The following is a 24,102-nucleotide window of genomic DNA, read 5'->3' on the forward strand; positions in this document are numbered from 1 at the left end:
CTGTGAACCACTAGTGGTCCACGAGCTCCATTCAGGTGATCCATAGATAGTTTGCTCTAAGATGTGCTCCTGGTCAGCCGCACAAGAGAATGAAGGGCAACCCACTTAATTCATGGAGCCACGCAGGTGTGGCTTCACTAATTAGGTGCCTGGACCCTGGAGAAGATGCACATGTAAGGTGAGGTGGTGGCCTTGGAGGGGAGTAGGGGGGTAGGTGGGAGGGGCAGTGGGATGAGAAGGGGGCAGGAATTGGGATGTGCAGAGCTACGGCGGCCAGAGAAAGAGGAGCTCAGGCCACGGGAGACAGCAAGGTGCTCGGGCAATGGAGGGCAGCTGGGGATGGGTGATGCCTGGGGATCCCAAGGGAGTAGTGGGGGGGCCAGGGTGATGGGCCATAGTGCCTATTGCAGCTGCACAAGTGGGCCTCAAGGAAAAAAGTTTGGGAACCCCTGCCTTAAGCAATGACCATCTTTTTTGTCAAGTAGTAGATCAAGCAGGCAATCGTGATTAGGATCTAACATTAACTAACACTAGGGTATACTAATTGATAGAACACCCAAGGTATGAAAAAGGATGCATAGAGCACAGGAAGTAATTTCTGACCTAAATCCCTTCAATTACACAGGAGGTCTAAAACAATATTGCTAAAGAAGTAGCAAGGTAAAGTAGTTTTTATGTTCAAACTACTGAAAGTGTGTCTTTGCTATGAGCCAAATCCTGAAGTCCTTCAGCTCCGATTGCAGATGTATTATTTTCAGCTTCTTAAATCTTGACTTGCAGCACCATGTTAAAATTCTTTGACACTAGGAGCTGGGATTATTTAGTATTAATGACACATTTAGCCATGCTGAATGCTGCTTAACTTTACAACCTCAATTAAGAAGCGTTAGAGCTTGCAGAAAACTCTGGCAGGCAGTAGATGCTGATGCTCTGATTTGAAATGTTTAGAATCTCTCATGACTGGGAGATTCTTAACCAAAGGAACAAAGAATTCAGTGTTGCCCATTCAAAGCTGAGTAAGGTTTTTGACAGTCCTTGAGCACGTCCTGCACTCCACAGTAATTTCACTCCACAGAAAGTTTCAAAAGCCTTTGTCAGTAATAATGACAATACTGAAGCCGAGTGTTGGTTTGGGTTGGCAAAGGTTAGAAAATTACACTTGAAATCAACTGTCCAACAGATCTTTAATACGTTCAGTCATTCAGAAAATGGTATTAACGTATTTAAAACACACCATGGAACGTGTAAAGGTAACTTTATTTTTCCATAAACCATAACACTTGAGAGAGGACTTGCATCAATATTATCTTTTCTCTAAGAAAAACACTGAATGCACATTTTCTCCTGTCCATCAACAGACTTGGTCAATATGTTACTGATCAGGATTTCCCACGAAGGCTAACTTCAGGATTCCGATTATCTACATCGCGCCAGTAAGGAAGCAGCAGAGGTAATGTGGAAATCTTCTTTTCCAGCAGTGACCAAAGCTGAGCTGCTAAAAAATTATTTCCTAGTACTGATAAATGAAGTCCATCCGATAGATAGGAAGAAAAGTCCTATAAGGGGGGAGGAGTTAATTTAAATAAATCTTTAAGAAATAAACAAGGTAAAATCGTAACAGCTAATTTCCTAATACCATGCAATAAACTCTAGTCCAGAAAATGTAGTTTTTAATCAATCTCAGTTCCAAGAAACTTTTCCAAGATTATGAAAGGATAGAAAGACAGGTAAATGTACTGTATTTCTTATGTCACTAATTACCCATAAGAAAACTATCAATTGATGAACTGGGGCAACCAAAATACTGAATCTACTCTTCGTCTCAAAAGATCCACTTTGCCAAACTTGAATTAGCTTCTAGGCCACGTTTTTCAAAAGAGCTCAAATGTGATCAAAGTAAATGATCAGATTTTCAAAAAAGCTCAGCAGATGGAAATCTGAGCTCTTGAAAATCTGCCTCTAAGTGTCAGAATAAGAGCTGCCAGGTGCACCTCACTTCTGAAAATCTGGCCTAAATTCAGCTTCTGGTGATGGAAGCTACTTATACAGGAAGGCTACTTATACAAATATTCTTGCAAAGTACAGTATGGGATGCAACTGCTGACTGCCTTCATAAAGGAAGTTCTAGCAAAGTGGGATACCACTTATATTTAGAGCAGCTATATATTATTGTCTGATAACCAAACAATATTCAGTTGTATTTAAACAAATCACCTTAAGTGTTTTCTTAGCCCAGCATGAAGTATTCTGGATTCATGTTTCCTCCCAAATAGTGTAAACTATAACACATGATTTCTTGTTTTATTTTTCAAGATTGACCATTCAGTTCCTCCCCCAGCTCTGTACTATTGCTTTACACAAGACACTTCAGCATTTTCACAAACTTCTTTTCTGAACGTCATACCTGATTATTCTTTTGCATAAGTGTCCACAGATCAAGAACCTCAGTCCCACAATCTTTAGCAACTTGAACACATGCCTTGGCATATTCTCCAGTGGTAGAATTGAAGCGGTTTAATTTGTCACCTATTGGAAGTTAAGAAAATATTAGCTGAACTAGAACACAGGAATTAAGTCAGACTCTGTCACTCTCCTGCGCATGATTTTTATTGAATGTTAAACCATTTCAAAGTAAAATTTGAACCTTGTAAATTTTAAGGCAAGTGGGAGCTAGATCTGTCTCTTTAAAAGCCTTCTGTTGTAGCCTGCTATTTTTTGAGAGATTAATTTGAAAACAAACTTTGGTTCAGAAGTGTGGCTGGTGAGAATTAAGAGGCAGTGGCAGAGCTGTGTAAGAACATAGCATTGCACCTTTTTTTTCTGTGTTAGGCTTGCCTTTAGCCGGTGCTTTTTGTCCAACACCTATGTACATCACATCTGAGTAACTTATTTACAACTGCCAACACTCCTATGCCCTCAACAGATAGAAGATAGTTAAGAGAGGTGAGGTCTAATCACAAGCCTGTCCATCCGTGTTCTGGGTGACACGGGACTTCCCTTTGCTTTAGTTTCTCTTCTGTGAAATAAGGTTAATTACTTATCTGTCTAGGTAAAATGTTTTGAATCTTGGGATAAGAGAAATTTGCACTTTATATATAATTAGAAATCAGTTGCCCCATGTCAGATGCAATACTCAATTGTACAGAAATTGATGCTCCATGTGACTTGAGCACCAACTAACCTATAGTCCAGCTCCTCTGTTTAATCCCCAATTGCCCACTGCATTTCAAGTGACCACCTCCAAGATGTTACCCATTCTGCTTAACAATCTGTCCCAACAAGTATTTAGCGCTCTCTCTCTCCTTTCTTCCCCAGATCTGAAGACTCTGTAGCTCAAAAGCTTGTACCTTCCACCAACAGAAGTTGGTCCAATGAAAGTTATTACCTCAACCACCTTGTGTGTCTCATTAAACTGAAAAGCATTTTTAGAAAACAGGGCTCCCTCTTACACCTTGTCACTCAGTCTTTACATGACTACTTCTCCATCAGCAATCATGACTTCATCTGCTGTCAATCTTCTCCTTACTCCTCTCTTCCACTGGTATGTCTGATGATTCTCTCCATCCTTGACTCTTCTGCCCCTCTGTCATAGGAAATTTCACCCTGCCAACCACCTGCTGCCCTGATTCATCTAAAAAATCCACTTCCTCTGCTCCTACTTTAGTGCTAGAGTGTCTCTGGCAGAAATCCCATGATCAGGCTAACTTATTCAAGCCCGAAAGAGACCATTGTGATCATCTAGTCTGACCTCCTGTATAACACAGGCCATAGAACTTCCCCAAAATAATTCCTAGAGCAGATCTTTTCGAAAAATATCCACTCTTGATTTGTCAGGGGAATCCACCCCAACCCTTGGTAAATTGTTTCAATGGTTAATGACTCTCACCGTAAGAATTTATCCCTTATTTGCTGTCTGAATTTGTCTAGCTTCAACTTCCAGTCATTGGATTGTATTATACCTTTTTCTGCTAGACTGAAGAGCCCATTATTAAATTTGCTTCCCCTGAAGATAGTTACAGACTGTAATCAAGTTACCCCTTAACCTTCTCTTTGTTAAGCTAAATTAATTGAGCTCTTCCAGTCTATCACTAGAAGGCATGTTTTTCTAATCCTTTAATTATTCTCATGGCTCTTTTCTGAATCCTCTCCCATTTATCAACATCTTTCTTGAATGGTGGACATCAGAACTGGACACACTATTCCAGCAGCAGTCACACCATTGTCAAATATAGAGGTAATATAACCTTTCTATTCCTACTCAATATTCTCCTGTTGATACATCCAAGGATTGCATCAGCTCTTTTGGCCACATCACTGCACGAGGAGCTTATGTTCAGCTGATTATTCCCCCTCTTCCTCTCCCCTCCTCCCACCATCTTTTTCATAGTCACTGCTTCCCAGGATCAAATCACCTATCCTTTAAATATGGCCTACATTCTTTGTTCCCACTTGTATACATTTATTAAAACACATATTGTTTGACTCCAGTTTACCAAGTGATGATTCACATCTCTCTGAATCAGTGAAATCTATCAGTTCAATGTGTGCCATCTCCATTTTTTATCATTCTAGTTTTTTAATCAAAATGTCATGCAGTACTACGTCAAATGTCTTAGAGATATCTAAGTATATTATGTGGTCACTTACCTTTATCAACCAAACTACAATCTAATATCAAGTTAGTCTGACAGGATCTATTCTCCATAAAACCATGTGCATTAATTACATTACCCTCCTTTAATTCTCTATTGAGTCCTATATCTGTTGCTCCACTCTTTTGCCTGGTATTAATGTCAGGCTGACAGGCCTAAAATTACTTGGGTCATTCTATTTATTCTTTTTAAAAATTGGCACAACATTAGCTTTCTTTCAGCCTTCTGAAACTTCCCCATTGCTCCAAGACTTATTGAAAATCAGTATTACTGGTCCACAACATTACTGCTCCTTAGCTGGCTCTCTTAAAATTCTTGGATGCAAGTTATCTGGCCCTGCTAATTTAAAAATGTCTACCTTTAGTGGCTTCTAACATCTTCCAGAGACACTAGTGGAATGGAAAGAGTGTTATCACCCTACATGAAACTATATCATCTGTTTCTTCCCAAATAGAGAACAGAAATATTTATTGAATACTTCTGCCTTTTTTGCATTATTGTGGATAATTCTACCATTTCCTTCAAGGAATGGACTAATACCATTGTCAGGATTCTTTTTAAAGTATACATACTGTGCCACTGCACAGGCTGTCCAAACACACGAGCACCTGGGGGCAGTCGTTCAGCTGGTGCAAACTGTAGTAACTGATGTCAATGAAGCTATGACAATTGACATCAGCTGAGGTCAGGTAGGCTCCCCACCAGGAACTAGGCCGTGTTATGTCTCTATTGTCAGAGTGACTTGAATAGTACAGGGAGAAGCTAATAGGCATTAAACTTTTTTTTGGCTTTTTCCTCTGACAAAGACCATTTTCTCAGAACTGTACTTTTCAGAAATAAAGCATGAGGTGGATATTGCTGCTTAATCTGATAAATGAGGAATATGTTGTAACAGCAAGAAAATGATCCAAGGTGTACCATGCTGCATTGCTACTCACTTCGCAGGCTGCTTTGCAAAGGGTGTTAAGGCACAGCATGGTCAGACTACACCATCTATAACGTAATTCCAGAGATTTATAGATTCATAGACTCTAGGACTGGAAGGGACCTCGAGAGGTCATCATGTCCAGTCCCCTGCCCTCATGGAAGGACTAAATACTGTCTAGACCATCCCTGATAGACATTTATCTAACCTACTCTTAAATATCTCCAGAGGTGGAGATTCCACAACCTTCCTAGGCAATTTATTCCAGTGTTTAACTACCCTGACAGGAACTTTTTCCTAATGTCCAACCTAAATCTCCCTTGCTGCAGTTTAAGCCCATTGCTTCTTGTTCTATCATTAGAGGCTAAGGTGAACAAGTTTTCTCCCTCCTCCTGATGACACCCTTTTAGATACCTGAAAACTGCTATCATGTCCCCTTTCAGTCTTCTCTTTTCCAAACTAAATAAACCCAATTCTTTCAGCCTTCCTTCATAGGTCATGTTCTCAAGACCTTTAATCATTCTTGTTGCTCTTCTCTGGACCCTCTCCAATTTCTCCACATCTTTCTTGAAATGCGGTGCCCAGAACTGGACATAATACTCCAGTTGAGGCCTAACCAGCGCAGAGTAGAGCGGAAGAATGACTTCTCATGTCTTGTTTACAACACACTGTTAATGCATCCCAGAATCACGTTTGCTTTTTTTGCAACAGTATCACACTGTTGACTCATATTTAGCTTGTGGTCCGCTATGACTCCTAGATCTCTTTCTGCCATACTCCTTCCTAGACAGTCTCTTCCCATTCTGTATGCGTGAAACTGATTTGTTCCTTCCTAAGTGGAGCACTTTGCATTTGTCTTTATTGAACTTCATCCAGTTTACCTCAGACCATTTCTCCAACTTGTCCAGATCATTTTGAATTTTGACCCTGTCCTCCAAAGCAGTTGCAATCCCTCCCACTTTGGTATCATCCGCAAACTTAATAAGCGTACTTTCTATGCCAACATCTAAATCGTTGATGAAGATATTGAACAGAGCCGTCCCAAAACAGACCCCTGCGGAAACCCACTTGTTATACCTTTCCAGCAGGATTGGGAGCCATTAATAACTACTCTCTGAGTACGGTTATCCAGCCAGTTATGCACCCACCTTATAGTAGCCCCATCTAAATTGTACTTGCCTAGTTTATTGATAAGGATATCATGCGAGACCATATCAAATACCTTACTAAAGTCTAGGTATACCACATCCATTGCTTCTCCCTTATCCACAAGGCTCGTTATCCTATCAAAGAACGCTATCAGATTAGTTTGACACTATTTGTTCTTTACAAATCCATGCTGGCTATTCCCTATCACCTTACCACCTTCCAAGTGTTTGAAGATGATTTCTTTAATTACTTGCTCCTTTATCTTCCCTGGCACAGAAGTTAGACCAACTGGTCTGTAGTTTCCTGGGTTGTTTTTATGTCCCTTTTTATAGATGGGCACTATATTTGCCCTTTTCCAGTCTTCTGGAATCTCTCCCGTCTCCCATGACTTTCCAAAGATAATAGCTAGAGGCTCAGATACGTCCTCCTATTAACTCCTTGAGTATTCTAGGATGCACTTCATCAGGCCCTGGTGACTTGCAGGCATCTAACTTTTCTAAGTGATTTTTAACTTGCTCTTTTTTTATTTTATCTTCTAAACCTACCCCCTTCCCATAAGCATTCACTATGTTAGACATTCCTTCAGATTTCTCAGTGAAGACCGAAACAAAGAAGTCATTAAGCATCTCTGCCATTTCCAAGTTTCCTGTTACTGTTTCTCTCTCCTCACTGAGCAGTGGGCCTACCCTAACCTTGGTCTTCCTCTTGCTTCTAATGTATTGATAAAAAGTTTTCTTGTTTCCCTTTATTCCCATAGCTAGTTTTGAGCTCATTTTGTGCCTTTTGCCTTTCTAATCTTGCCCCTGCATTCCTGTGTTGTTTAGCAGTTGTTTAAACCTGGGATGTTTAGCAGACCTACCAGCAGCCTCTTTTCATTGGCTCAGAGAATACACATGCAGTTTGGCACAAATACCAAGCAAATCCTTTGTCAGTCTGCAGGTCAGCAACTTGGACACCCAAACTGGCAACCTTTCTATTTGTTTTTAATCCCAAAACTGGGAGAATTCCTTTTTACCTTTGGCAATACACTCTTTTTCCCAAGCTGGTTCATAGAGAGGGGGTGGTGTTATCAAAATAATTTTGTCCTCAGTAATGTCTATGGACTTCAGATATTGTATCATGCTTTTTAAATTATCAGCATATTCCTTCAGTGGAATGTGTTGGTTGGAATTCACATCTGTTTAGGGAAGAAACAATTGTTCATATAAAACCAAGATGCCCATTGTAAATTATACACAATACTTATTAATACAGCATACAAATGTGGATACTTTCCTTCTTTTCAATATGAAGTTCTACATGATTCATGAATTCATCAGATGTGTTGGGAAAATGATACACAGCAAAATCTAAGGCATAAGAGCCAGACAGAGGAAAAACTGTAGGTACTGTAAATAATTTCCTATTCACTTAAAATAACTGAAGAGAAGGTGGTTTTAACAGATTAATTCATTGTCTTTTTTGTACACTTCTCTAATAGAAAATCAAATGATTACAAAGACTTAGCAGATTTATCTTCTTAGGTCTTGTCTACATGAAGCAGCAATGCACACAAGGTGTGATTTGTAAAGTGGACAAATGTGTTACACACCAATTTGTCCCTGTAGACCCTGTTGGTGTGCACTAAAAGTTCCCTAGTGTGTTTTAACATAATACTGTATAGACCAATTAGTGTGCAAAACATTAGTGTGCTTTAGAAATCACATCTCCATAGTGTGCATTTCTGTTCCATATATATAAGCCCTAGTGTAGCCTGAAAAAAAAATGGAACTTTCAGTATTAACAGAAAAAGACATCATAAAATATGTCCAAAAACATTTATAACAAAAATTTCAAGTCTCACACACAATGCCAATTCAGTACGAGTAGACAAGAAATGTTGAGAAGTTTAGGACTGAGATTAACCACTCCTATAGGTGTTGTCATGGAACAGTGGGTTACAAAATAAAGTAAGCAAACACTAAAATTAGAGAGAAAACAGAAGAATGCTATGTGCAGATAGAATATAATAGCCCATAATAATTTATTGCTGCAAAAAGTTTGTGGACCCTACAGAGGACTGGTCCCACTGTTGACTTTATACTTATCATCATAATATTTATATTTGTTAGTACACATAGAATCACAGAATATCAGGGTTGGAAGGGACTTCAGGAGGTCATCTAGTCCAACCCCCTGCTCAAAGCATGACCAATCCCCAACTAAATCATCCCAGCCAGGGCTTTGTTAAGCCTGACCTTAAAAACCTCTAAGGAAGGAGATTCCACCACCTTCCTGGGTAACCCATTCCAGTGCTTCACCACCCTCCTAGTGAGAGAGCTTTTCCTAATATCCAACCTAAACCTCCCCCACTGCAACTTGAGACTTTACTCCTTGTTCTGTCATCTGCTATCACTGAGATCAGTTTAGATCCATCCTCTTTGGTAGCTGAGAGCAGCTATCAAATTCCTCCTCATTCTTCTCTTCTGCAGACTAAATAATCCCAGTTCCCTCAGCCTCTCCTCGTAAATCATGTGCTCCAGGACCCTAATCATTTTTGTTGCCCTCCGCTAGACTCTTTCCAATTTTTCCACATCCTTCTTGTAGTGTGGGGCTCAAAACTGGACACAATACTCCAGATGAGACCTCACCAATGCCAAATAGAGGGGAATGATCACATCCCTCAATCTGCTGGCAATGCCCCTATTTATAGAGCCCAAAATGCTGTTAGCCTTCTTGGCAACAAGGGCACACTGTTGACTCTCATCCAGCTTCTCGTCCACTGTAACCGCTAGGTCCTTTTCTGCAGGACTGCTGCCTAGCCACTCGGTCCCTAGTCTGTAGCAGTACATGGGATTCTTCCGTCCGAAGTGCAGGACTCTGCACTTGTCCATCCCTTCCCCCTGCCTAGGGTGACCAGTGTCCCATTCCACAGAGCCAGTTATCCTGTCATAGAAGGCAATACCTTTAACAGAGGCTAAAAGGCATTCTGTTGCATCTTTTCTCACATTCTGACTACAATTTCTATCAGCCAGTGGATTATAAGGCTATTTCCAAAGGCACAAACAGCAGTTAGGCACCTAACTCCAACTGAAAGTCCCAAGCGAGTTAGACACTTAGAACCATTTGTCCCTCTTTGAAATTTCCTCCATAGTCTCACATATGAATATTTGGCCAGAGAAAGAGCAACAAAAACCAAAAGTACACATGAGATTTAAATGAATAATGGCACACTAATATAGTAAACTCATTTAAAAAAAACCAAACTGATGGAGCAGGACCAGGAGAAATGTTAACCTCCTTGTGTCCCACTCTGTTTGGTAATCGCTATCTGACATATTACACTTTTTAAAACTTGTTTTAAGAGAACAATTGAGAGAGAAAAAATGAAAATTAACCTACCTTTTAAAGCACTGTCATTAGCACCAAAGAAGATGGTAACTGCAATAGTATTTTCAACATTAGAACTTTTGCTGATCAATCTGGGAAGAACTATGTTAGCCCATCTTGTATTGTAGCCTGACAGTCCGCGATTTAAAACATCACATTTTCTGAAACAAACACATATAACAAGAAGAAAATCCCCCTCACAGAGCAAAACTTTAGAAATTTCAAAACATTCAATCTGGATACCTGCCTTAAGACTCTCTATCCCTCTAAAATCAACTAGATTACACAGTAGACAAGTGGGATAATTTAATATATATGTAGTGTTTGTATAAAGTGTATGTGTAGAGTCTGTCTAAACATATAGTTGCTAAGCCTGCAATCTGATTCACATGGCTACAAAGATCCATATGCATGGCCCTGACTACAGAATCAGGAAGTGTTTACTCAACCTTTGTATTAGCCTTTAATAAGGATTTACACACATTGAAAGTACTGAGGCATTCCATATGATTTTTTTAAATAACAAAAATAATTTACTACAGGAAAGCTGCTTGGACTTCTTTCATCCTAAACGTTACATTTAAAATACAAACTTTGACAAGTCTCACCTGACCAATTTCTGAGCAAGCAACACTCCCCAACCATTGTCCTGAAAGGAAAACTGAATGAAAGGGACACAGTTTAGATATTAACTAAAACATATCTAGGATTACAATTTAGCATGTCACTCTACTTTCTCCCTACATTTTTTATTGTCCTTTCTCCTCACCCACCAAATTTAACTGCCCTTTATTTTTATGTTGCCTCTCTTATCTTTTGAAAATTAGGCCATTAGTGTGTCCCTGAGGCTGCTGTTGGCCCTGCCCAATCCCCACACATTTTGTTACTGCATTAGGGAACAGTACAGGAGAGGTGCACCTTCCACTGTCCTTCTGCAGTCAAAACTACCACTAATTTCAATCTGTGGGGCAAAGAACTGTGTAGGATCAAGCCAAACATAAGTAAATCAACTAGGTTGTAACAAGAGATTGATTGATGCCAAGGATTTTTTCTGATCATTTCTAAATGTGGACCTGTAGCTTTAATTTCAGATTGCAGAGCAGCTCATATAAATGAATTATGCATCCCTTACCTCAAACTTCATGGGTGGCCAACCTGAGCAGGAACCAAAATTTACCAATGTACATTGCCAAAGAGCCACAGTAATATGTAATAATTATATACGCGCACGCGCGCGTGTGTTTGTGTATGTGTATACACACACAATCATTATATAAGTTGATAATGCATATTTATTATACATTTATAATGTATAGTTAACGATAATAACAACTTAATCTTTTACTTAGTAGGACGTCCAGCAATCTTTGCTTTCAACAATTCCCTTGAAGTTTGATTTGTGTTCAGTTGTGCTCACATGTAGCAGTTCTCTTAAGTGGCTGTCTGTCAAAATGCTTGGATTTCACATGTTTGAGTGTCCAGAAAACACCCACAAAGATAGGTCAAGCCAAACATCAAGATTAATGTTAAGGCTGCACCTCTGATGTTGGGGTATTTATCCTTTGGTACAGATTTCCAGAAAGTAAGGGTCCCCTCTGTCTTCTGAACAGACTTCAATCTGTCATCTTCCAAAAGTTCTGTTATTTCCATCTGGGATGTTGCTTTGTCACTGACTAAAGGGGGTTTCAGACAATCAGCTTCAGCACTAAAAAGGTCAACCAGAAATCTGACTTGAGGTCTTTTCTGCTGCAAATCTTGGAATCTTTCCTCAAAACTGTCCTTAAGATCTTTAATCACACTCCTATATCTACTTGTGCTCCGTTTTAGGGGTTCTGCTCCATTCTCTTTTTATCTGGCTTGATACTGTGACTTTGAGGGAAAATGTGTCAGTTCTCCCTCAAGCATTTATCTGTGAAACAACTGCAGTTTGTCCAGGAACGCAAATATGCCTTGCACTAGATCAGACAGCAACCAGAATTTTCCTTGTAAATCCACATTTAGTTTATCCAAATGCAGCACCATGTCTGCAAGAAATGCCAAGTCTAGAACCCACCCAGGATCTGTAAGTTCGGGGTGTATTCTGTGCTTCTCCTCCATAAACAATTATATTGTTTCCAGGAGCTCAAAAAAATGGGAAATAACTTTACCTCTCAAGAGCCATCAAACTGCACAGTGAAATGGCAAATCAGCAAGGGAGTCATCTTCATCCAGTTCTTCAATTAGATTTTGAAACTGTCTGTGACTGAGTGCATTTGAGAGAATGAAATTCACAATGTGCAAGACAGGTTTCATGATGTGATTAAATTTGAGATTTTTAGATATCAGGAGCAACTGGTGAATAATACAGTGAAATGTCCAAAATTCGGGCAAGCTCTCGTAAGATTTACAAAGCCCTACTAATCCATTTGCAGATGCCCACCTGGATGGAGCCCTGTCTGTTGCAATGGCAGTGAGCTTCTGTAAAGGCAAGTGGCTTTTCACAACTACCAACATCAACACCTCCTTTAGATTTCATCCACGAGTTCTTGTCCTTTAGTGACATGATATTGAGGAGTTCTTTCCTTACAACACAGTGGTCAGACACAGTGTGGACAACTACCAATAACTGAGGTTTATCCTGTGTATGGCCCAACTCATTCAAAGTGATGCTCAAATACACTGCTGAAGTTGCAAGTGAAGTTGCGATGTGATGTCACTCTTCAGGTCGGAGATTCTGCGTTCTATTATGTGGTGTGAAAGCTGCAGACCAGAAATTTTCTTCTGTAGATTCTCATTCTCTGGTGACAGGACTGAAATCTTCAGTGAGGCACGTTTTTATAACCTCGCCTTCAGAGTAGGGCTTTTTCACACAGGCTATGTGCCAAGTCACATAATAGGAGGCTAATATTACAGTCTGCGATTGGCTGGCAAACCTTGTGAAAAACTGGGCTTCTACATTTGTTTGTTTTTTCAAAGTTTTCAGTTTTAAAATGCGGTGTTCAGAACCCTGTGAGAATTCTTGATTCATATGTGCATGGCTCGAAGCGAAACGACGTTGCAAGTTTGAAGATTTGAACTGAGAGATACTTGTCTGGCAAACAAGACATATGGCCTTACCATTACGTTTAACGAAAAGGCATTTATTCTCCCACTCCTGTTGGAAGCATCGATTTTCATCTGTGTATTTTCTTTTGTTTGCACTTCCCTTCCATTGTTAGATGGTATAAGAAAAATTTTGATTAAAAATTTCAACACTAGCGAGTCAATGTGTGCTTTATTCAAGGAGACAATGGTACCGGCCAGGGGGTGCTGGACCCCTGACCCTGTCTCAGACCCTGCCCCCCACTCCACCCCTTTCCCCAGTCCCCATCTCCACCCTGCCTCTTCCTGCCCCTACCCCTGAGTAAGCTGTGTCCTTGCTCCTGCCCCCACCTCCTCAAGCTTACTGTGAGTTGCAAAACAGCTGATCACAGCAGGCAGGTGGCACGGGGAGAAAAGAGGTGGTGCTGGAGTAGGGAGGGGTGAGGCTGCGAACCCTGTCCTCTCTCCTCCCCCCAGAGCCTCCTCAGTGCTGTGGAACAGCTGATTGCAGCAGGCTGGAGGCATGGGGGAGAGAGGAGGAGGTGCTGATTGAGGGGGTCGCCAGCGCGCAGGAGGCACTGGGGGACGGAGGGGGTCTGACAGAGATGCAGCACCCACCATTTTCCCCCAGAGTTGGCTCCTACCAGGAGCTGCATATTATCTTCTGAAGACCCGGCATGTGGCTCCAGAGCCACAGGTTGGCCACCCTTGCTCATACTTAAGGGACACTCACAACTGTTAACTGTATTTTTAAAAAATTCTTTAATTGCTACCAAACCTCTGTACCTTTTATTAATGACTTCTTAGATGATTACAACCAAAAGAATCACATTTACTTTTTATTATTTATGTCATTTGTTTACTTTTTACTGCTCAGTTTGGATAATGACAAGTGGGCACTTGCATTTCTGTTTATGGCCTTTCACTTTGATTCTCACATTATAGTTTGCCTTTCAAAATTTGCATGGAAATGTTTATAAACAAGAAACTTCAAATTTAAAAAAAACAAAAACATTTCTCTTTGCATTAGGCTGTAAAATGCTTTTATATATTAATCTAATTTTAATTAGCTTTAATTTACAGCCAAACAGTAATTACCAGCTGATAACACAGACAAACTGGACACAAGTAGACAGTCATTACTAATTAGGATAGTGATTCATTCCTTATCAGTTTGAGTACACAGTAGGTTATTACATGTACATTGGGTTCAGCTTATATGTAAGGAGCCAGGTTGCCACTTATGCCTTTACTGATCAGGCAGTTAGGTCAATTAGAATGTATTGCTTTGGTGCTCTCTTTCTGGTCACAATCGTATTTTTCCTGACTGAGACGTTGTCAGTTAACTAGTCTAGCATGTGAACTTGCAGAATTGCTGCAAAGTGGGACTGAATCCACTCAAAATGTACCACCATGCATGCAGATTCTAAAATGCTTTCTCTAATGAAGAGAAACTCAATGGGTAAGGATTAGGAACTTAATTTTGACCTCAGATAAATGTACCCTCACCCTGTCTAAGAGTAGAAAGCAGCTCTGATTTCCTGTTTTCCCTGTTAGAACCTAGCGCTCTATATTGGTTTTAACTATAAAGTAGTGCTTGAAACAGAATCCTGGATGTAAAATTATATACTTGAAGACTGAACCAGAAATAAACACTGAGGACCAACTCCATCAATGGCCACATCTACAGAAGCCCCAACATGTGAACTATAGTGATTCTTATGGTAAAACAGAATTCTCCCAGCAGTTAAAATATTTTGCCCTTTGGGTGGCCTTAGGCAATGTTCAGGGAGCCTTAACTACAACGCTGCAGTAGCCAGGTGCATTTGTGATCAGAACACAACTCCCTTTCAATTACATATGTATCAGTTTTTTTCTTTTAAGGTAAAAAATAATCGTTATCAGTGGCAGGTGTTCAGTTTAACACACAGCCCAGGCCAAAGCTTAACTAAAAATTCAGATCAGAATGAAAACATATTAGCCAAGGACCTGGGTGAGAAGCAATTCTAATCTGACAAACCACTTACAGTAGCTACCAATGATTCTGTGGATAAAATCACAGTTTTACATTGGTACTAAAAGTGCCTAATCTTGTGATTAATATAGACAGGACACAAAAGGCAAATAATTTGCTTGGTCTAGTCTACAGTAGCAAAGAATCCTGTGGCACCTTATAGACTAACAGACGTTTTGGAGCATGAGCTTTCGTGGGTGAATACCCACTTCCTCAGATGCATGTAGTGGGTATTCACCCACAAAAGCTCATGCTCCAAAACGTCTGTTAGTCTATAAGGTGCCACAGGATTCTTTGCTGCTTTTACAGATCCAGACTAACACGGCTACCCTCTGATACTAGTCTACAGTGGTATTCAGTAATGCTGTATTTGCTAGTTAGGGCCAACAGTGATACACAGAGCTTGCAGAAAGAACAGGAGTACTTGTGGCACCCTAGAGACTAACAAATTTATAAATGCTACCAATGGAGATGGGCACGAGCACACTGGTTATAGACTACGTACTCTAGGCAAAATGAGTGTGAAGCGATTGAGCATAAACACACTGGGTGTGGGGGAGCAGATACGGGACACTGGGTAGGAGAGGTGTACATGGGATACAGAAGCACTCATAGGTGGTGAGTTATAGGGGCCCATGCCCCACCAATATTCAAGAAATTGGGCCCAGCTCCACCAATGTTTGGGTTTATATTTTCAGAGCCCTCCTGGCCATAGGATGGACCGGAGCAACTGCCCTCTGCCCCACATTTTGGGGGGCGGGGGCCCTACACTTAAGGGGGATGCGGGGTCCAAGGCAGCCTGGGGGGCTAGCGCTGGCAGCAGCAAGTGACCTGGCCACGGCCCGCCCTGCACCTTCCTGCTCACCCACTCCACTCCTTCCCATCCCTGCTGTGCCCTCTCTCCGAACCCATTCATAGAATAGAATCACAGAATATTAGGGTTGGAAGGACCTCAGAAGGTCATCTAGTCCAACCCCCTGCTCAAAGCAGGACCAATTTCCAACTAAATCATCCCGGTCAGGGCTTTGTTAAGCCTAACCTTAAAAACCTCTAAGGAAGGAGCTTCCACCCTAAGTAATCCATTCCAGTGCTTCACCACTCTCTGAGTGAAAAAGTTTTTACTAATATCCAAACTCAACCTCCCCCACTGCAACTTGAGACCATTACTCCTTGTTCTGTCATCAGGTACCACTGAGAACAGTCTTGATCCATCCTCTTTGGAACCCCCTTTCAGGTAGTTGAAAGCAGCTATCAAATCCCCCCTCATTCTTCTCTTCTGCAGACTAAACAATCCCAGTTCCCTCAGCCTCTCCTCATAAGTCATGTACTCCAGCCCCCTAACCATTTTTGTTGCCCTCCTCTGGACTCTCCAATTTTTCCACATCCTTGTAGTGTGGGGACCAAAACTGGACACACTACTCCAGATGAGGCCTCACCAATGTCGAATAGAGGAGAATGATCACGTCCCTCGATCTGCTGGCAATGCCTCTACTTATACAGCCCAAAATGCCGTTAGCCTTCTTGGCAACAAGGGCACACTGTTGACTCATCCAGCTTCTCGTCCACTGTAATCCCTAGGTCCTTTTCTGCAGAACTGCTTCCTAGCCATTCAATCCCTTGTCTGTAACAGTGAATGGGATTCTTCCGTCCTAAGTGCAGGACTCTGCACTTGTCCATCCCTTCCCCCTGCCTAGGGTGACCAATGTCCCATTTCTATAGGGATGGTGCTATTTTTTGGGACTTTAGGTGCCTATTAACCCCCCCCCCCCGCCCATCCTGTTTTTTTCACAGTTGCTATCTGGTCACCCTACCCCTGCCCTGGTGTCAGCCCTCCCCCCCCCCCCGCCAACCCCCCTAAAGCGCAGGGTCCTCCAAATCGTGGAGTGGTTGTCTGGTCTGTCTGATGGATGGGCTGACTCTGCTTGGACCCGGTCTGGGCACCAACAAAAATTGTACAAACCTGGCATCCAGGGCCGGCTCCAGGCCCCAGCATGTCAAGTGCGTGCTTGGGGCGGTATGCCGCCGGGGCGCTCTGCCGGTTGCCGGGAGGGCGGCCCACAGCTCCGGTGGACCTGCGGGACCAGCGGACCCTCCGCAGCCACGTCTGCGGGAGATCCACCGGAGCCGCGGGACCGGCGAGTGGCAGAGCGCCCCCCTGCGGTGTGCCACTGTGCTTGGGGCGGCGAAATGGCTAGAGCCAGCCCTGCTGGCATCCACAGAGCTAGTAGGTGTATGGAGCCATTGTGGGGGTGCGGGGGGGGGCATCTATGGGAAATGAATATGACGTGTATGGGCCATCAGCTGTGGGGGGGTGCACGTATGGGACATGGACACGAGGTGTGTGGGGGGGGACATGGATAAGAGATGCACAGGGCCACTGGGTGTGTGTGTGTGTGGTTGTATGGGACATGGGGGGCACCAGCTGTATGGGGCCCTTGTGTATTTGGACACAGAGTGTAGGGAGCCATTGGGGTGTGTGTGTGTGTGTGTGTGTGTGTGTGTGTGTGTGTGTGTGTGTGTTTTGGGCCATTGGAGAGGTGCGTGTGGGGAGGTGTATGGGACACCAGCTGTGCGGGTCAGTGTGTGTGTGGACACAGGGTGCAGGGAGCCATTGGATGTGTGTGTGCTGGGAGGTGTATGGAACCCCAGCTGTGTGGGTCCCTGTGTGTGTGGACATGGAGTGCAGGGAGCCATTGGGTGTGTGTGTGTGTTTTGGGCCATTGGAGCGGTGTGTGGGTCATTGTGTGTGTGGACAAGGAGTGCAGGGAGCCATTGGGTATTTTGGGCCGTGGGGGCGGGTGGTGGAGGGGACACCAGGGGTGGGTGGGTGGACGCAGATGTGTAAGGGAGCGTACGGATTACAGGACACGGCGACGGGAACTGGCTCCCTTGGGGCTGTGGCTGGTCAGTGCCACGGGAAGCCCCACAGCGGAGCGGGCCCTGCACCTCCGAGCGCTGCCCTGCGCCAGGCCCGGGCCCCTCGCCGAGCGGCGGGAACGGGCCGGGGAGGCCGCCAGCCCCGGTACCTCGGTGATGGAGTCCCCGAACAGCACGATGCGCGGCCAGGACACCTCCGACAGCGCCATCCCGCCGCTGCCACAAGCGGGAGCCAGCCGGAAATCCGCCCCGGGGCCCGCCCCGCCGCCCCTCACCGCCCTCGCGCGCCCGTCCCGCCCCAACCGCCCTCCGTGGCGGCGCCCCGGCTTCTCACAGCGCACCCGGAGGGGGGGGGGGGCTCTAGGCGGCGCCGGGCCCAGCCTGGAGCCACGGGTGGTGGGAGAGACACTCCCGCCACCTCCCCCCCCCCAGAGGTGCAGCCGTTGTGGGGGCGCAGCTAGGCCCGGGACACACCCAACACCCTCCGGCCAGAGCCCCCTGGCCTAGGCTGCAGACCCCCCCCGCACTCCTAAGGTGAGCCCAGCCCAGGCAACCCGGCAGCGCCCCTGCCTGCCCCGCCCAGGGCTGGGTGCAGTGCCCATTGCCTGGGGTTCCTGCTCCGCTCCGGTCCCGCTGGCAAAGCCACAGGCACGTTGATTGCACCAAGCCAGAGAATGCCTAAAGCGGGCCGGGGCGCTGTGCTTCCCCTGGGGAAACAACGTTCATGAACCCTTTTCACTGCCTATTGCACTGCCTGTGGCTGCCCACTTAGTGATGCTCGATCTGTGGCAGGGTTGGGGTTGTGGATTATAAACCCCTCAAGGAACAGTTTGCATAACACGGAATTACTGAGCTGTAGGATTGGAAGGGACCTTGCAAAGTCAAAGAAGCATGGACTATCAGGGTTGGAAGGGACCTCAGGAGGTCATCTAGTCCAACCCTCTGCTCAAAGCAGGACCAATTCATCCCAGCCAGGGCTTTGTCAAGCCTGATCTTAAAAACCTCTAAGGAAGGAGATTCCATCACCTCCATAGGTAACCCATTCCAATTTTTCCACATCCTTCTTGTGGTATGGGGCCCCAAACTGGACACACTTCTCCAGATGAGGCCTCACCAATGTCGAATAGAGGGGAATGATCACATCCCTCTATCTGCTGGCAATGCCCCTACTTTTACAGCCCAAAATGCCATTAGCCTTCTTGGCAACAAGGGCACACTGTTGACTCAAATCCAGCTTCTCATCCACTGTAACCCCTAAATCCTTTTCTGCAGAACTGTTGCCTAGCCATTTGGTCCCTAGTCTGTAACAGTGCATGGGAGTCTTCCTTCCTAAGTGGAGTCTGCACTTGAACCTCATCAGGTTTCTTTTGGCCCAGGCCATCAGGTCTAGTCCCCTCCACTGACACCGTACCATGTAAACCTTGACAAGGGTGACCAGATGTCCCTGACAGGTGTTTGTCTAAAAATCCTCCAGTAGGGGATATGCCACAACCTCCCTTGGAAACCTCTTGCAGAGCTTAACTACTCTTACAGTTAGAAAGCTTTTCCTAATAGCCAATCTAAATCTGTGTTCCTGTACGTTGAGCTCATTATTTCTTGTCCTACCTTCAGTAAGCGTGGAGAACAATTGATCACTACCCTCTTTATAACAGCATTTAACATACTTGAAGACACAGTGATCCACTTGAGACCTAAGTAGTACAGGACAGTTACCCGCAGAGTCTTACATACAACAATCCTGTTAATGAACTCACCGCACATGGTAGTGGCCTTTTTTGCAACTTCATCACATTGTTGACATGATCCACTATAACCCCCACATCCTTTTCAACAATACTGCTACCTAGTGAGTTAGTCCCCATTTTTTAGTGAGCATTTGATTTTTTTTCTTCCTAAATGTGGTACTTTGCAGTTGTCTTTCTGAATTTCATCTTGTTGAATTCAGAGCAGTTCTCTAATTTGTCAAAGTCTTTTTAATTCTAATCCTGTCCTGGAACATGCTTTCAACCCTTCCCACTTTGTGTCCTCTGCCACTTTCATAAGTATATTCTCCACCCCATTATCCAAGTCATTAGTGAAAATATTGAACAGTACTTTGGGCATGCAACCCAATTCTGATAGCAAAAATACACACACTGATACATTATTTTGAATAGCAGTGTACTTTGAGGCCATGCAGCCACGCTGTGCCTCCTTATGCTTCTGTGCAAAGGCATAATGGGGGGCTAAGCCATAACCCTCCTTCAGTTCCTTCTTATTAGTGCCCATGACAGCAAGAATGAATCTGGTACATGTCAAACCAGCTATCTGTCTCTTGGCTGTAAACTCATCTTTTATAAATAGTTTAAGATATACTTCTTTGCCTTTACCCTGCTGTCTTTGATTAATTCTGTAATTTGGCTGTTTCGGAAAAAAACAGGAGTGAGGCACCAGCCCCCATAGCAGATTAAATCTAAGGGTTTAAGCCCTGCACAAGCTGCGATCTGGTAGCCATAGCAGATACTTTTTCCTGCTGGGCGAGAACCACATCCCTGATGAGTGCTTGTGCAAATCCTTTTTGTTGAGGGCTCACAAATGTAGGGATGCACACTTGAAACAACATATATTCACTTATACAGACAAGATTCTTGAAATTCAGATTCCAAGGCCTGCAGGAACCGTTGTGACATCTACTTTGATCTCCTGTATTATACAGATTATAGAAAGACCCCAGAATTTGCCAGATTCAAAGAGTGACTCAAACTCAGGCAAAGTATCACTTATCTTTCCATGCCTACCACTAAAAATAACCTGTTTAATGCAATGAGTTGGTAGGAAGTTGCTTAGTTATATCACCAGACCATTTTGGATCTCAGCTGTTTATTTTTATTAAAAGTCCTTTGCTATGGGAGAGGAAATAAAGTATCTCTTCTCTGGAAATCCTAAGGGAGTCTTAGAAATGACCACAATTTGCAGGAAATGTTACTACTTGAAGATTGAGACATGTTTTTCCAATGCGGCAGAAGCAGTTGTGCTAAGCACCAGGAAGCATTCCATGAACCAGTTTGAAAACCAATATGTACTGAACTACTTAAACAAATAATTAAATACAAAAGGACAATTTCAGATACTTTATACCATTTTTAATTTCTTTTGTTCATGAAAACCACATTCTACCCAGAGATGATTCTCCTCTTTTCCACTGAATAAACTGTGATTTCTTCTTGAAGTTTTTATGAAACAAACCGACATGACTCAAACTCTTGTATTTGCTGCTTAAGATAGAAGTGTTATTCATGCAGTCAACACAGCTCTTGGGAATAATTAACTTTTTGCTCACTTTGCAGTAGCCAAACAATATTACCACTGTCACAGAGGCTAAATTAAAAAAATTCTCCATGACTTTAATACTACAGTGATGGGCACTACAGAAAAATTATAGATAGTAAAAAAAAGAGTGTAAAAATAGATTCAAGGATATTTCCCACAAGATTATAAACATTTTAACACAAAACAGATGTTGCATCTGAAACCTTTGACAGTATCATTTTAAAAACAAGAACATTTCAGAGGTTTTCTTTTTTTAAAAAAAAAAGCTGACTGCATTTATCAGTATGTCTTTATGAATAATTTTTATTCTTATATAATTAGTTGGTGACAATCAATCATTTTGAGAGAGACACTAACACATAAATGTTCTTCGTTGATATTACTACTGAGAATTCTCGGATGCCACTTTAAACAACTCCGGAAAAAAAAAAAAAAAGGCAAGTTTCTTCTGAATGATGCAAAGATACCTTTACATTCTTCTGTTAGGAGCCCCACACTTTCCCTGAACATTTTTCAGTGTGATTTAAAAATACAGACTTAAAAATCACATTTCTATAGGAATTTTGTTCCACTACTTTAGGCCTCCAGGCCCACAACTCACTGTGCAGAGGTAGAACTCTACATCTATAGTTATACCGACTTGAATGGGGCTCCGTGCCTGCACACTAGTATGCCCACATGCAGCGAACTGGGCCAATATTAACTCCTGAGACTATTATAATGGATAGTGATAGGCTAAAATGATCTCTCTCATAGTTAGTTTGTATATTTGACAGCCTCTTCCTTATAGTCAGTTTAATTGTTTCCACCATGTAGTCTTCTAGGCTCTAATTCTGCTAAGCACTTAAGCATGGACTTAACCCACACATCTATCAGACTCAAGTACATACTGTACTTAAGTGCTTTACTGAATAGGGGCCTAAAGGCCTGACTTGTAGAAGTTCCAGTTAACCACACAGCTCCAGCTGAAATCGACAGGGGCTGTGGATGCTTAACACTTCTGAAAATCAAGCCCTTAGTTATCCTTGGTTTGTGTGGAATCTATTGTGATTTCTCATATTAGCTGAGAAAACATTTACTATTCAGATCTTCACCTTACTTTCTCATTTTAAGGATAAGTGATAATTTAGCACAGATGACTGCAAGAGGTGTGTTTATCAGTCACTATACTATTACCATAAAAAACAGCAAGAAAAAATAAAAAGACAACTCTGTATAAAATCTTAATATAGCGGAGCAGAAAACTCAACTCCTCCTCCAACAAGTCGGCACACCTTGAAAATATAAGATTCCTTCCATTTATTTTTTATCATCATTTTAGGTTGTCTGTTACATCATATTAGGGTAAGAAATTTCTCCTCTTATGTGCATATGTCCCATTAATGGGTTCATATGTACATATATTCACTCATTATATACATTACACAAAATGGAGTTGTTATAACAGATTGCCCATCTGTTATCTGTAATGACAACTAAGCAGTTTTGTGGTCAGGAAATAAGTACATATGGCTTGTTAAAGGCAAGTTTTATTTATTTTTTTGTGAAAATGAATCAAGTATTAAAAAGATTGTTCTTGTGTTTCCTAGATATATACTGGTCAGTCAGGTCAATGGACTGGGCTGAGGGCATCATAGAGTCTCTGTGCAGCCAACTCCACCATTTCTCGAAGGGATTCATCATCTTCATTTCCTGGCTCACATTCAGCAGTCTGAAAGAAGAGATGTGTGTAATCAAACAGCCCTGTAAATTTACCTTTAAAAAAAAAAATGTAAGTAAAGCCAATTAGGAGAAGGAATAGTAGATAACAGTCTAAGCAACAATAAAAAATTTCCTACAGTGGCGAAGCAAATTGTAAGGAAAATTATCAAGAGATTTCAGCTGCATTGCAGTCTTTTAAGCAGCTTGGCAACACATAAGATAGTTCAGCAAAAGATTTATATCAGTCTTGCTGAGAAACAACAAAACTAGATAAAAGTTTGTACTTGATTAGTCATTAATTTTGAAATTAGTGAATAGTAAGTCTAGCTTTGTGAACTAGATTTGGTTCAAAATCAAGCCTGAGTCCATCAAGTGGCACCCCAAATGTAATCTGTGACCTCATCTGCACTGTACTAAGTTATTTTAGGTAGAAGCTTAGAATCAATATAGAGTGCCAATCAATAGCTCTGCTGTAAATAATTCAATTTTAACCCACTCATGGTCACCTGGGCATTCAGTAAATAAAGTTTATTTCAAAATAAAATCCATTGCCTCTTTTACTCATTAAAGCAATTCATTTTTTTATTGAGAGGAAAACATCTATATATACTTGAAACTTGCCAATTCATCCAGGTAGAGAAGCCCATTGACAGCAGTAGCTCTTTGACTCATGTAACTAACAAACAAATGGCAACAAACAAGGATTTGTATTTTTGGTGGGTCGTGTGGCTCTTTTAGTCTGAAAGACCATATTTACTCCCTTCTACTCTTAACTTGTCTCCTTTCTGAACAGGACCCCTGCCAGGAGATCAAACAAAAGCTCCACCTTAAAAGCAGATGAAAATGATGCCTGGATGACCCCTCTTCTGTAGCAAAGTATAACCTTAAGCCAAAACCCATCTCCTGAGCAACATTCCTGTGCTCCACTAAGCCAAGATGCAAAAACCAAATGCTATGATCCATTGTGCAGAAATCTGAACCCAACCCTACTTAACATTTAGTGTTTTGTTTTTTTAAATCTCTGCTTTTTAAAATAGAAGCTTTTG

General features: G+C 42.4%; 2 protein-coding genes across 3 annotated transcripts in view; both read right to left on the reverse strand.

Moving 5' to 3' along the window:
• Positions 1-1,238: 1,238 nt before the first annotated feature.
• Positions 1,239-18,289, reverse strand: IAH1 (isoamyl acetate hydrolyzing esterase 1 (putative)). Its single transcript, XM_030555452.1, has 6 exons — positions 18,196-18,289; positions 10,704-10,756; positions 10,108-10,256; positions 7,742-7,903; positions 2,405-2,526; positions 1,239-1,556 (listed from the first exon to the last, which is right to left on the reverse strand). Exons 1-6 carry the CDS (start codon positions 18,253-18,255, stop codon positions 1,380-1,382), a joined length of 723 nt encoding a protein of 240 aa, XP_030411312.1. The 5' UTR covers positions 18,256-18,289; the 3' UTR covers positions 1,239-1,379.
• Positions 18,290-22,639: 4,350 nt separating this feature from the next.
• The window catches only part of CPSF3 (cleavage and polyadenylation specific factor 3), a 56,397-nt gene continuing 54,934 nt past the window's right edge, over positions 22,640-24,102 (reverse strand). The window contains exon 18 of one of the 2 annotated variants that reach the window (XM_030555453.1): positions 22,640-23,110. In XM_030555453.1, the coding sequence (XP_030411313.1) occupies positions 22,910-23,110 (201 nt within the window). In that variant the 3' untranslated portion in view covers positions 22,640-22,909. The remainder of the gene's footprint in view (positions 23,111-24,102) is intronic. The other variant, XM_030555454.1, reaches the window with a different exon arrangement.

The sequence above is a fragment of the Gopherus evgoodei genome, chromosome 3, assembly GCF_007399415.2.
Source record: "Gopherus evgoodei ecotype Sinaloan lineage chromosome 3, rGopEvg1_v1.p, whole genome shotgun sequence".
NCBI classification, from domain to species: domain Eukaryota; kingdom Metazoa; phylum Chordata; order Testudines; family Testudinidae; genus Gopherus; species Gopherus evgoodei.

What these genes read in the sequence shown, in the direction of transcription:
- IAH1 (XM_030555452.1), bottom strand. Translation starts at nt 18,255, where the DNA reads ATGGCGCTGTCGGAGGTGTCCTGGCCGCGCATCGTGCTGTTCGGGGAC. An exon ending in TAATGACAGTGCTTTAAAAG is followed by an intron (nt 7,904 to 10,107) that starts GTAGGTTAATTT and finishes TTCCCTAAACAG; the next exon opens with ATGTGAATTCCAACCAACAC. An exon ending in AAAAGAGTGTATTGCCAAAG is followed by an intron (nt 2,527 to 7,741) that starts GTAAAAAGGAAT and finishes AACTTCCAATAG; the next exon opens with GTGACAAATTAAACCGCTTC.